A 15,002-nucleotide genomic window follows, 5' to 3' on the forward strand; every position below is an offset into this window, starting at 1 on the left:
CACAAACTGACCGAATGTTATTAAGGCTTATAAGTATAGCAGTTTGTGTCATAAGACACTATTGAGGGTTAGAAGACTGATCGCATGAGGTCAGCACTGAATAAAAACTACACACCACTTCCACTGAAATTTGCCTACACAGTAAGTAAAGAGTAATGATTCATTTTAGAGTCAAGGGACACTAATTTACCGTTGGTAGCTCAAGGGAAGAGGGGTGCTCATTGGGGACCAAGTGCTGATCTCTTTTGGAACATACCCATCTGAAATCTGAGACAACCGTCTAATGAAAAACAAAATCCGCGAATCCGCTCGATTTACCGCAAAAATCCACAATCCGTGTGCATTTTAAGGCCAAATCCGTCGATCCGAAAACGTATTCACCCCCCCCCCCCCCCCTCCTCTTCGAAATCTATGTTCAATATTACGTTTCGATAAGAAAACAGACTACATACAGAAATTCATTTGTGTTAGCAGTCTGGTCAAATTAATATTATGTCGGCACTTACTAGAATCGGATTTTTCTTTAAGTAGGGACCCATATTAAGATGAGAGGCACTCGAGATGGAGTATTTACTAGAAAGGGGGCACGTGTTGGATGGAGGGTGCTAAATGGAATCATTACGGGATTGTCTGTTGCATGGGCTATAAAATGTATTTTGCGGCTCAGTGACGTATTAATTGCCAAATCACGGGGACGAGAATGATACGTGACGAAATCCGGAAGGCGGCACAAGATCTTTCACGCAAGATAGCGACTGAAGGCCTTGTGCGTCCCATGGCGTCACGAGGACAGATGATGACGATGTTTGTTTCTTATCGCATCCCCTATGCAGTAACTTCACCTGTCATATACTAAACATTCTTGGATGTTTAGTTTCAAGAATATTTACATCATTGGTCATATCATGCTACCAATGGATCTCAAATTGTATTTATACTACAATAAATATTACACAAACACATCTCTGCATTTTACAATCTTTACAATAGTCTTCATCCGAGAACCAAACCTTCACGAAAGTTATTTACAATGAATGTACCTTCGCCAGCGATTGATTGTTTTGAATGGTTTTGTCAGATGAGGAGCGTTGAAAACAAAGTGTACTAAAATAGGACATTTGGTAAAAAAAAAAAAAAAAAAAAAAGTCTGTTGCCAAAGAAATCTAGGATATTTTAGGTAAAAAAGTATTTGAGTTCCTCTTCTTCTTTGTCTTGTTTTTTGTCGGCATCTTGCTGCTTTCTTCGTGTCTGTGGCGGCTCCGAACGGAACATCAGCGGTTTGCCAGTCTGAAGCAAAAATAAGAACAAGGGCATGTTAAATGACAAGATGATAGATGCTAAGTTAGGGAAAAACATGAATGATGTACGTCAGTAGCACAAGTTACTCGGAAGATCCATGCACATACTATTAATAGCAAACCATGGTACCATATGACATACCATGTGCTATCAATTTCTTTCTACCCACCCTCTCCACCTATTCACACCCTTCTGTAATTACGACACGCACGAGTCTGACCGTAAGGTATTTGCTTATTCTTGCCGAATTCATAGAAATTCAATCCTAATGAAATTAAGAGATAGTTCGAGAAAGTCACGTCATCTTAGACTAATTTAATCTCAAAGTCCCACGCAAACTATAAATGCAACAACAACGTAGTTAAATGAACCAAGGCTTGACAATTTTTAAACTATTGCAGTAAAACTGCAGTAACAGTAGAACGCAATATGTTTCAGAACTTTGCGATGCTTAGCCCACCTTTTTCTTGGGTTCAGCCTGAGCTCGTTCCAGTGCCCTTCTCACCCGGTCCTCTTGGTGAATTCGTTGTTGTTCCATTTTCTCCTCGCGAAGACGCATGCGTCGTTCTTTCTCTTTTGCCTGTAAAAGAGAGAGCACTAATGAGGCAAAGAAGCACTGTATAAAGCATACAGTAGTACTACATATAAACTGTATTAACAAAGTTTGACTCTGATGTTGAAATTAGTCCGTCAAAGTTTGAAAGTTTTTGAACCATTTTAAATACCACGCCGCCACTTCCGACGTCCAACATCCACCGTCCTTGAACAGTAGTAACTGAAGTATTAAGTCTATGCTACCGTCAAACATTTTGAAATTTCCAGCAATCTGAAGATATATTTGGATTTAGCACTTGACTTGGGTGACTCTCTTAAATCCATTTAATAGGCCATGTCCGAGTTGTCTTTTGCCTCGGGTGTCAAAACGAGTCTTCGAGTGAAACGATTCATATGGAGATGTGTTCCACGTACATGTTCATTTTCAAACAAATCAAACTCATTTTCATAAGAAGGTTTTGCATGAGGACTCGTTTTAAAACAGAGGCACAAGGTAACTCAGAAATAGCCGATTCTATTTTAGTTAGTAAGCGGTCGCCGATGGTCACCTCTCCATTTTAGCAAGTTAAACTAGATATCACCAGTCAGTGAGCTGCAAATACTCGTTCTGCCTTACCTTCTCAGCCATCTCCACTCGGTCAGGAGGCATAACTTCTATTTGCTCAAACAATTCTTCCAGTCGATTTTCAATATTTGTTAACATCTGAAGCGTACTGGAAAGACAAGTCCAAGACAATTATTAAAACCAGAGAACTCAAATTTTCCCAAGTTTTCAAATGAGTGCCACGACACCAAACACGAACAACGATATTAACCAATCACAGCTCATCAAAAAACACGCAACTTCCGCCACACGCGCTGGCATTTTACCTGATATTAGCTTCGTTATCTCCTATGCAATTTCGATAGACTTCTTCTACTTTCTTGTTCAACATTTGTAGCATTTTCTCCTGCAATGAAACAAAATTAACGATAAAACGACTTATTATATAACTGAGAAAATTACTTCACTGTGATTGGCTAAGGGCAGGCCAATCTTTTAAGACTTTAATTAAGACATTTTTATTTAAGGAATCATTTCAGTTATCTTAGCATATCTGTATCTTTATTTGTAATTATCTTTTACCCATTTAATGAAAATATTTTTTATGATTTTGATAGAAAGATTTGTAAAATTTTAGTTATTAATTACTGTTGTGATGCGCTTTTGAATATTTTATAGAAAAGGCGCAATACAAATAATAAATGTTATTGTTATTGTTAATTTATCGTTAATTCTTTATTTGCATTGCAGTGCCAATTAACGCGCACGTGTTAGTAATTTTCTCAGTCATGTGAAAGTTCAACGGTACCCGTTAAATTTGAAATTTTTTTCAAATTGCATTCGCCTAAAGGCTCCTGCAAATATCACTCGTAGTGTTAATACTCAATTGCACCCGCATTCATAAGATTGCAGCCTACACTTACAGAATGCAACAAAGAACATTATCAAATGGAGAACAAGTCGTCTAGGCCGAAACTACTCTGCATGAGAAAAATGTTACAGCAAGTACTGTCAGAACAAATAATATTACCTGATCTTCAGCTTTAAATTCACCATACGAAAACATTCTGTTTGGGGGATTGACGGAAAAATAACACAGCATTATTACTTTAAAAACAATTATTAATGGCGTTACTTCATTACTACCTTAAAGAACGCTTGTATCTCAAGAAGCTATTTGTAAATTTATATCGGGATGTCAGGTTCGTAAAAGTGCAACTTTGAAAAGGGGTTGCACTTCATGTAAACTGCTTATAGTGTAACCCTTACTTTGATTTCATTTCTAGTTCCTTGGCTCTCTCTTCTTCTCTGTTGATAGCGTCATTTAAGAAGTCTATCTGACCTTTGAGAATCTCAGTTTCACGGTTCCTGCGAAGAAGAAACAATGGTTTTTAATTAACACTTAGCCTGCAAGCCTAGGCGGTTTTGCCTTTTGTCAGACACAAGTTTAATTTATTGAAATAATGTTTTTGGAAACAACGACCAAAACAACACCAAAAATAGACTTCAGTGAACGCAGCATCCAATAACGCTATATGATTGGCTTAAAAATTCGCGCCACTTTTTCATTCAAATATCATAAGTAAAACCAAAACCAATCGTAACTCACCCGGACACGTTTTCCCGCGCTTTCCGTCAGCTACAAGTAATTCCTTGGAGTTTTGATTGGTTCACTGTGTTGTCTCTGTCCTTTGTGATTGGCTAGAGTGATTACTTTGGTTTTGTTTTTACGACACTCACTTGAAAACCGCTATAGTATCGACAGGCAGTATTGTTTTTTCATTACTACTGAACACGGTAACTGAACACGGTTGGTTTACGTTTTCATCCAGTCAGCAGTAAAACGAAAACCAGTTGTGACACGCTCCCACACGTTTTCCCGCGCTTTTTCAGCGCCACGCATTGACTTCGAGCTTTGTTTCAGTGTTCACTGGATTGTCTGTATCCTTTGTGATTTGCCAGAGTGATTACTATGGTTTTGGTTATGAGGCACTCCGTTAGACTAAAGGCCACTCTAATTAATTAAAACTTTTTATGATAATCAACGCTCATGATTAGCTGGAATCAACCTATCTTTGAAATTATAACTATTCATCTATTGAAAACTTTGAATGAACTTTTAGAAAATGAAGTGCAAGGAACCTTGCCTAGTTCCTAGGCCACAATAATTCGCCGTGGTCAATCTTTTTCGGGTCATTTGGTCCGGAGCCGTTCGTCTCGGATACGTCACCGAAATCAATTGAAAGTGAAAGTCTGGGAGAAAGCGATAAAAGAACAAGGAAGGAGAAGGGAACAAGGAACTCACATCCGTTCTTGTGTTTGCTTGATCGTCTGCCGTAGTTCCTCAAGAGCTTCTTCGGTTTCTTGACTGTTTTGGATGAGGGATAAGTTTTGTTCTTCCAGTTCAGCAAAGATGTCGAGAAGTTGTTGAGGATCGCCAAAATACAAGTCGGGCTCCTGAGAAATTAAAAAAAAAAAAAAAAAAGGAAAGCGAGTGAAGATTTAAAGACAACACTAATTGCGAGAAGTGAAAGTACATGTAGGCAACAGAGAGCGAAAAATGAATGAAAGGAGCAACATCATGTTTTGCGTATCTTGAAAAGTTTAGCCTAAATTTCTGAAGTTCGTCGTTTGTAATCCGTGTTAATCTTCTCCATCCTTGACCATCCTTGTTTCTTTATGGTTTATTATTGTCTCTAAGTGTTTTCCTATCTTAGTAAAGTATTATTTTCAGCTTTCCATCACTGAACTTAAAGGTCATTTTGTACGTGGCCAAAATAACTCAAAATTCCGTGACTGAGCTCCTTTAAAATGACGCTGAAGATATACTCACTGTATCACTTTCTTCCTCGTCGGTCTCATAAACTGACACAGGACTTTCTTCGACATCGCTCCTTTGACTGAAATAGCGATAAAAACAGAACTGTTAGCATGCATTCTATCCAAACGACACAACGGAAAATGATTTACAAACAACATAACACGTTTTTCATCTCCTCAGCTTGTTTCACTTTTTTACCACTCTGAGTAGTTTTACCCATAATTAAGTTAATCGTTCTTATGCTTTTTTTTTTCTTTTCTTGTAATTCTGGCAAAAAAGATGGTTGGTTGTTGGTGGTGTTTCAATTTGTGTGCTCTAGTGTGCAAGACATGTGCGCAAGCTAGAGTTTAATTTCTTTCTGCGAAAGAAAACGTACGTTAATTTGCTTACATGCATAACTTCAACCCTAATTTCAAGATAAAGAACACGTAAAATTCTAATAGTTTAATGCAATCACATTTATCTTTTGAGAGGAAAAATTATGCTATTCCAACTTATTCACGTAAACGGCTGCATTCAGTTGAACAATGGTGAAGGAGCAGCGATTGAGTATTAGCCTGCTATGTAGCTCGAGGGAATTTTAATTGCGAGCGCGGATGTTGAGGGATGAAGCCACGAGGAAGAATTCTTAACATAGTATAACTAATCTCCATTCTTATCTCGGCTTCGTTGATCGCAAATCCCGCCAGCTAAGCATGATTTTTCGCCATAGATTGGGGGGAATGTATATTGGCATGTTCTCGAAGAGCTTAAATGTATACGAGCAAGCACAGAGCCAGAGACTCAGAAAATAAAAGAAGCTGTATGCAGGTACGCATCATATACTTTGTAAGCTAGAGTTATACGAGATTTTGATGTATGCTAGCTGAATGGGATCAAGTTTTTGATCTTCATATAGGTCTTAACCCGGTGCATAATGAAATTCCTCTATGTGATAATTCTGTGTTGAAATTCAGGGTATAATTGTACGTTGTGGCCTTCTAGCCTGCGTAGCAAGTGTTTCCGTTTTCCGCATTCTGGGAGCGCGTAAATTGGTGGGAGCGAGAGCAAAAGTTCTTTGTTCGGCAACGCTTGCTGCACAGGCTAGTGACCTTCTTGAGCTTGTTTTTGAAGATGAAATATCAAAATCATCTGCTTGAATAGACATAATGTAGAGCACACAGTGCCAGATTCTATCCACATGTATACAGTCATACGTTTTCGATTTATCTTTCTAAAGCTGAGTCATCAAGTAAACTATTCAATACACGTAGTTTTATTTATTGCTTTTTACTTACTTTTTTCCTTGAGGACTTCCTCCGATTTTCTGAGATAAAACAATGCACATACATTAGGGACCGTTCATTTTTTATAAGGTAGGGGGGGGGGCTGGTGGGATTTGGGGGGGGGGGCATGCCAAAAAAAATGGCTTTCGAGGGGGGGCCATCCCAAAAAAATAAGGGAAAAAGGGGGGGGGGGGTCACGTGACATATTTTAGTAAAACTTTAAAATGGCATAATGTCTGAATATCAAAAAGATTGCTATAGAATAAACATAGAAGGCAGGATACAAATTTATTACAAACTTTCTTTCTGCTTTAAAAAAACGTTTGGCGACAAAAAGCATTTGTAGATACTGAAACAAAGTATTTAACACTGTTATTTTGGAATGCAACTTTCACTGGCAGTCATCTTCATCTTCGCTGTCGTCGAGTTCTTCGTCGCCGCTTGTGCTGCTATGGGAGTCTCTTTCACCAATGCTGCAAGAAGCAGCAATGCTTTCCATCAGAGTGTACTCTTCAGGGTACATGAAGGTGTAAACACAATCTCTGACTTGCTGCTCAAGGTTGGTGCTCTGTGTTCTTTGATGGAGAAGTTCAGTTTTCTTTCATCACTGGGCTTCAACTGGTACCCTGGCATGGAAAACTCACTCGCCCTTTCTGAACGGCCATCCGCACTTAGAAAGATTGCTTCTTTTTCTTAAACCAGTTCCTGACCATTCCTGCCTACCGGAATACCACTACCTCTCCTACCAGAAGACCCCAAATGAAGGGCGTGATCCAGATGACTGGCAGCCAATGGTCCAAGCGAAGAAAGAGCATGGAAGTGGCAGGCTGGTTTTATCTCACCCAGAGAGCGTTGCTCTATTTGCAGATAAGTTTATTGTCAAATCAAAGTTTGTGCTGGATTATCTTCAGCATCTTGAAGTGCTGGAATTTAAAAGGAAAAAGAGAGCAGAAGAAAAGGCAAAGTTAAGTAGGGACGCAAAAGATAAATCATATGAGGATTATCCTTGGACTGAGTTGTGCGAAGATCTAACCAAGCTTAAAACGCTACGTGTTCCAGAACTAAACAAGTACTTGAACCACCTCGGGCTGAAGCAGCATTTGAAAAGCAGCAAGAGTGAGAAAGTAAAGGCAATTGTAAGACATTCATGCTTGCAGCAGAAGAGTCCTCTCAGAGCTGGCCAACCAACACTGAGAAATGCCAGGACATTGACACAAAATGACAACAGGGCAAGTGCTGACAGCAGTGAAACGGATAAAAGTGACAATGATGAGTATGACAGTGATGCCATTGATTCTGGGGGAGAAGATGACTCAAGTGACGTCATTCTTGCATTCATCAATTCAGATGAGGAAGATGCCAATGAGAGGCCAAATGCCACACGCTCAGGGCGAGCCATAACTAGGAGATCCGAAATTGACTTCTCTTTCTTTTGATTTGTTTTTTAAACAACAGCTCTCTGTAGTATAGGGATTGTAAATATTGTCTTCATAGTGAGCACAATAACGTGAAGTAGGGGGGTAATAGAGAAATATTAAAAAAAATTAAAATCTAAATATTGTTTGTTCAATTTTTTTTTTTTTGGGGGGGGGGGGTCATCCCAAAAAATTACCGCTATAAGGGGGGGCCATGTGAAAAAATTGGTAAGCTGAGGGGGGGTCATGTGATTTTTAAATGGTGCTTCCCAAATCCCACCAGCCCCCCCTCCCTCATAAAAAATGAACGGTCCCTTAACTTAATTATTTTTGTCATAAAACTTTACAAATGTAAAAAACGGTAATCGAAAATTGAACATCCTTTTTGAATTGGCTTCAGATATTGGCCGTTAAACAACACATATAAGGGAGGGTCCACACTACGCCGGAGAAGTTTGAAAAGTGATTAACTCAGCTTTATTTCTCTGGTCAGGCCTACCGTCCACACTAATCCGTCACGAAAACGGAGCTTTTCGCAAATGCTCTTAAAACTGGAGGAATTTGAAAAAGGCGGCTTTTCGTTTTCGTGTGAAACTGCTGTCCCTTCTGTACATAGTTGTAAATGGTTCGATGCCACTGCATTAATTACGTAATTGTGCATATCGTAATTTTATATACTTATTTTATTATTCCATATCCATCTTATTTAATTTATTCATTTATTCACCTTCTCGAAGATATTAGCAATTTTGCTATTTTAAATTCGAGGTGAAATAAAGGTTATTGTATTGTATTGTATTGCACTGCATTGCATTGCATTGCATTGTATTGTATTGTAAAACATTTTGAAAACGGAACTTTTCGAAAACGATGACGTCACGATAATCACGTGATTTCCCTGACCGCGTTTTCCTCAAACACAAATCCAAAATGACCGGTGATCGTTGTGTTGGCATAGTGTGGAAGGAAAACATTTGATTTGTTTTCTGAGTGAAAACTCGGTTTTCAAAATTCCTCCGGCGTACCGTGTATTACTGTTTATTAGGAAAAAGTCCTAAGAAAATACGCGCGCTGATTGGTTAAAAGTCGTGTTTCTATGACTCGATAGCAACACGGTACATGTTTTCTATTTCTTAAACAAAAGACCGGCCTTACAAGATACATGTACAGTCCCATACTCTACACGTCACACCAGGCAGGTTTATATGCATGATATTGACAGAAACTGCAATAATAAAGATTAGTACATGTAAAGATAGTGCATGCATGAGACCATTGATTACTCACAGAGCTTGTTCTGCTGTCCTTTCGACTGGCACGGCTGGATGTTCTGTCTGAAGTGTGTATAGATACTAAAAACAGAAATCAAATCATTAGAGAATATATCCTGTAGGCGTTTAAAATGTTCCTTTCCAAAACAAACAAACAAACAAACAAACAAACAAAAACCAATTAACTCCATATAGCTCTATGTACATACTTCTCTTTTTTGTCAATGAACTCTTTTCCCTTTGTTTTTCCCTCTGTGATAGAGAAAATAGGACTAAATAAACCAAAATATATAATAAAAGCAAAAGTGGTTACATTTATTTGAAGTGAACAAATGCTTGTACATTGTACATCACTGCATGTACGAATCACCAGTGAGAACAAAAACACTCAGCTTGTGAAGCAGTGTGTTGAAAAAAAATGTTTGCGATGATAATGACACACATCTGTTCACAGATCTCTTAAATTTCTCTTAGCTTGTTGAGGGTGTGAGCAAAATCAAAAACAATGGCAAGGGGGGGGGGGGGAGTTGATGAGCACAAATGCAACAGGCAATGGACAGATTTAATGATTAGCTGATATTGCAACAATCAAATATTCTTTTATTTAAACAGGTATACAAATGAGGTGAAAGGGTTATTGCAAAGCAGAATTGACAGGCTTTTGTTGATAACTTCAATAACAGCTCTATTGAATGTTGTAACAAGTACATGTACATGTAAGCACTGAACAATTTGGTGATGGCCAATATTTATAAAGCTACCTGTTGATTATCACAGTGTGTCTAAAGCAAACCTTTTTCTCTTCCTTTGCTTTTCGTTTGTTATCTCTCCATTCCTGTTAATTTGATAGTAATAAACTAATATTTAACAATTGAAACGATTAATGGGAAAATGCTGCTGAGAACAAATAGCATGCCAAATGCACCATTGACACTATTAAATATATGCCAAACATGCGGTTATGTATGTTTACAAACAGACATGTACAGTTATATGTACACTGTGTGATTGTCTGATGAAAAGGACATGACTTTATGGAATTATGGAAAGACTAAAGAGCATGTATAGGAGGCTTTGTGGCCTTGTGGTTAGTGCTCTTGTCTCCGGATCGAGCGGTCAGGGTTTGAGCCCTGGCTGGGGACATTGTGTTGTATTCTTGGGCAACACACTTAACTTGCACAGTGCCTCTCTCCACCCAGGAATATAAATGGGTACTGGCAAACTTAGCATCCTATCCAGGGGGGAGTAGAAATACTCCTCTGAGAGCCACATCATACTACAGAAACCAGGATGAGCTCCAGCACTGATGGCCCCCTTGGCTCATATGCACACTTAACTTTTTTACCTAAAGAAGCATTGCATATGATCATGGATATTGAACATTGTTTCCTTGTGGTATCTAATTAATGATCACAAGTTTGCTACTGATTTAAAAAAAAAAATGAATTTCAGTACAATCTATATTATATTAATTATTGATATAATGAATATGGAAACATTACCTGTGGAGTGAGGGAGTCCAGGAATTGTTTGTACAGCATATATTCTTTGAGTGTGTCCTCATTTTTAGATATTTCACTGTGAAATTTCAAAACAATTTAAACAAACAAATTAATAGTGTAAATACTACAATCATGTATGTCACTTTTATTAACTTTTTTTTACAATTATAATGAACAGATGCAGTGCACATTTTAAATAACATTGCACAACAGTGTTTTTGCATCTACAGGTAAATAAATAAATAGGGACATTTACCTCTTTATTGCCATCATTTGAGCATTAATTTTCTTGATCTCAGCTACCTTTTCAAGTTTAAGTTTTGTTTCAGCTTCAGCACTGCAGAAAGATACACCATGTAATAAGCTACTGTATGTAAAAACATTATTCTAATATGAAGAATGCATTGACCTCAGAGTCAGACATTCTATTTGGAACTATTTTGAACTGCTTTATCCCTTGTACTCACTAACGATTGTCCATTTTATTGTATATTTGCAAAAGAATGTATCAAACTCAGAGAAATTTTACTTAATTTTATTTCATTTTATCCTGAACTGCTTTATTTTTATTTTTACTGCTTTATCACTCACACTCATTAGCTATTGTCCACAGTATTGCATATACTCCATCACCATATTTACACTCATTGCCCCTAATATATTCTATCACTTGTCAACTGCACCACTTTTATATCACGCACTATGGAATATTTTCTTTCATCCTCTGATGATGCCGAAGAACTACAAAAGCTTGGAATTAAAATACAGTACAGTAGCTCAAGGCCTCAATTGAATCTATTCATTTATCTATTACCTGCATGGTTGAATGCGTCGTACATGTACAGTCATGTAATTAGATTATAAATGTATTTTAAACTGGGTCAAATATATAATTTGGACTCCCTGCCCCCTTCCCCTATAAAATGTTTAACAGGAACACATCCAGTCTTTGAGATGGGAAGTACAGTTTTAGCCTGTACATGTTAAATTAATCAATATTCCTTTATTGCAGCTGCTCAAGCTTAAGTCATTTATAAGAGCTTACGGTAATATTATTTGTAAAATTAAAGAAAGTAAAACCCTTTTAATATCTGTGCACAAGTTTAAGAACCTGCATAGAGCCCATGACAGCTCCATTACTTATTACTTTCAATTTGCATCCTCAGCTTACATTTTAATGGCTTCTACCGAGTTCTTGTCATTCTCTTTAAGAAATTCATCAAACATTGCAGCATCTTCCTCAAGGTACTGTTCTGCCAGTTCAAGTTTCTTTTCTTCTGCCTGATAACAAGATCATACAGTCATATACAGTAAATGCACTGGAGTTTAAATACCAGTTCTAAGTCCCAGCAAAATAAAGGACCCATGCCGTCATGCCTTGATCAAAGCAGAGATTGTGACCTGATCATAAGACTAGGAGAACTCTAGTAAATCCTTCATCCTCTTTTGTTCTCTATCATACTGTGGGATGCATGATGCTTCAAATGAAGGTTACAAGGTCAAAATTTTACAATGCACCCTACTTCTAATTACTAAATAAGACTAAGACTCTTGCCTACAATGTAGCTTTAATTTGTTCATGATCAAGCCTTCCTAAATAAATTCAGATCTGGTTCTAGGGTCTAATAATCAACCGATATAAAGGACCATTCATATACATGTATAATGATATATATCAACTTTAAGTTACATTTATTTTACATCATTTGAAAGTAAGTGCATATTTGTTTAATTGTGAGTTTTTAAATCATAAAGCCACACACATACCTGAGCTATTTCTTCCAGTTTCCTCATTTCATCACGCTTGACACCTAACGAATACTAGTACACAGACAAGAAAAAGATTGTTGGTGGAAAACTCATTATTATCAACTGAAAATTGTAAATGCCCTTAAATGTTGTAAATGAACAGTACCAATCAACTGAAGTCAGAGAAATGCTCATTAAAATTTATATAAAATTATACGTTCTTAATTGAAAACAGGAACATTAAATTCCAGTATACATATATGAAATATATGCAATGTTTGTGCATGTGGAGTATCCATACCTGAACCAGAAACATTTCCCTTTTCTTAGAAATAAAGTCTGCCAAATTTTCTTTCTCTACGTGCCGGTCTGCGAAGTAAAACCAATACTTAACTCTTCACTGTTAGAAGATGGTGCATGAGGGTGTGTGACATCTCAGTGCAGCTGACTACATGAATAATCGTATATGATTTTTTTTTTTCTTCTTTGTTATATAATCGCAGTGAAATTGAATAAATAAAGAATCATTGTAACAATTACTGTTACAATTATGCATCATACTGTGTGCCTCCACAAGGTAGCCAGTATATATGTAAGGGATCCTCTAAGCTAGAAAACATTGAGCCAGCTCATTTAACAATCCCAACTCGCCCAGCTTGCACTACTGGTAATTTGCACCTCCAAAAGTTACCTCAAGTCTTACATTGTTTTCATGGTAAATTTCAGCTGATGAAATTGAAGCCAGTAGCCGGCCCTTTACTAAATCCTTGGTAACTAATTTGACTGCGATAAATAAAGCGATTGCCCCAGTATGTACATGTACCTCTTGTGATTGCCAGTGTGAACTGAGGATCATCTTTCACAGCAATCACTCCATCCTTTTCTTTCTTTTTCTCTTCTTCAACAAATTCATCGTCACCTTCATCTGCTATTTTTCTCATTGCAGCTGTTTTTGCATTAACCCGTGATGTGTAGGTTGTCTTTTCGTGCACTTTCAAGCTGCGTTGCTGAACTCTCTCCTAAAATTGAAACCAAAGTGATGGTATTAGTTTCAAAAACATTACAGTCAATACTTTTAAATGAGCACTGGCTGCCAGGTCACTGTGTTGAATTCTTTGCTCTTGCACTGTCTTTCAAGACCAGTGCTTTTATTTGTAAGTTTTGAGTCACCAGCTACCTCGATTCTTCACACTTGTCGCTTTGCACGTATGAAAAAATAATATATATCAACAACAAGAAGGAAAGTTACTACACTGTAGAACCAACCATCACAGCTGACCTTGAACGAGTTTCAACAGACCAGACTTATATTACACCACTGGCTGACAGTTTTAACTTGACTTGGAAGAAGACTTGAATCTAACTAAGTACTAAGGTTGTCAAAAATCACTCACAGTTCAATCATGACGGTTCTTACATACAGCTCAGAATCATAAGAGATCACCTGTTTTTTTCTCTGTCGTTCCTTGTCTCGTAGCATAAACACATCATTATCATGGGGAACAGTAAATGGATTGTGATTGGGATTTACCACAGACTCAATTACTGAGGGATAAAAAAAAAAATAAAAAAAATAAAAAAATAAAAAAAATAAAAAAATAAAAACGTGACAGAACAACATTAATTTATAACACATATTCAAGTAACTAATACAAAATCAGATGTTAAAGTTTATTAAGGTTATAGATCTTTCCTGCCAGTGATGTTAGTTCAGAGCAGCTATATAGGCTTGCTGAACTTCAAGAGCCAAGTTTTCAAAATAGAAGATTTTAAAAACATTTCAAGACTCTAGTTATTTAAGAAGTTCAGATTTTTGGAATATGTGAAATTTTGCCAAGACTTCCAATGTATCAGTTCTAAATCCTTCTACGAGTAACTGACACTTAAACACTTAAATGACATTCTCCGGTCCGATCCATGAGAGTGCATGTACATGAAGCACGTAAGCTTAATTTATAATTTATACCTGATAGGGCAGAATGTTTTCCAGAACTTGTTTTTGCAGATTGAAAACCTGCTTTGTCTGACTGTCGAGAGGCAGATTGTGCTCCTATAAGTATGCAAAAACAACATTTACAACCTCAGCTTCTAGTAAAATGTGTTTAGTTGGAAAATCATGATACAGTGTAATTTATTACTCGGAACTTTATAAATGCAATATAGGCTTCTTAGATAGAGAACTTGGAGTGTACTTAGCGTATTAAATTGAATCGACTGAGACAAAGCTCGCACTTAATGCGTCAATACCTGCATGGAGAAGTTTTATGTATACAACTTTCCCTTTAGCCTTACTCGATTTAATTTAATTCTTCCATACCTGAGCGTGGTTGCTTGTTAGAACCCTGAGAACCTGACCGGGACATTTTGATCTCTGCAAATGGATGCGGTACGTCTACAAAACACTCTTTCCCTGAAGATAGTACCACGTTCTAGCCCAATTGCTTGAAGGAGATTCGACGCCTCTAAAACGATAGATATGATTTCTTTGAAAAAAAGAATCTATTCTCCTTGTGGATCACTGTTAGATATTAGTTTTTGGCTTGTATTTTTAGCAAAACCTCTTCAGAGCGGGAGCCATTTT

General features: G+C 37.3%; 1 protein-coding gene across 1 annotated transcript; it reads right to left on the reverse strand.

Annotated features, from left to right (window-relative positions):
• Positions 1-1,123: 1,123 nt before the first annotated feature.
• On the reverse strand, positions 1,124-14,928 carry LOC145460288 (cilia- and flagella-associated protein 100-like). Its single transcript, XM_081445040.1, has 21 exons — positions 14,739-14,928; positions 14,388-14,471; positions 13,866-13,966; positions 13,245-13,440; positions 12,723-12,790; positions 12,440-12,493; positions 11,844-11,953; positions 10,929-11,009; positions 10,673-10,748; positions 9,964-10,005; positions 9,380-9,422; positions 9,187-9,251; positions 6,497-6,525; positions 5,232-5,298; positions 4,704-4,855; positions 3,668-3,766; positions 3,429-3,465; positions 2,725-2,804; positions 2,471-2,567; positions 1,760-1,879; positions 1,124-1,287 (listed from the first exon to the last, which is right to left on the reverse strand). Exons 1-21 carry the CDS (start codon positions 14,782-14,784, stop codon positions 1,174-1,176), a joined length of 1,761 nt encoding a protein of 586 aa, XP_081301166.1. The 5' UTR covers positions 14,785-14,928; the 3' UTR covers positions 1,124-1,173.
• Between the last annotated feature and the right edge of the window lie 74 nt (positions 14,929-15,002).

Source organism: Orbicella franksi, chromosome 11 (genome assembly GCF_964199315.1).
Source record: "Orbicella franksi chromosome 11, jaOrbFran1.1, whole genome shotgun sequence".
Lineage (NCBI taxonomy): Eukaryota > Metazoa > Cnidaria > Anthozoa > Scleractinia > Merulinidae > Orbicella > Orbicella franksi.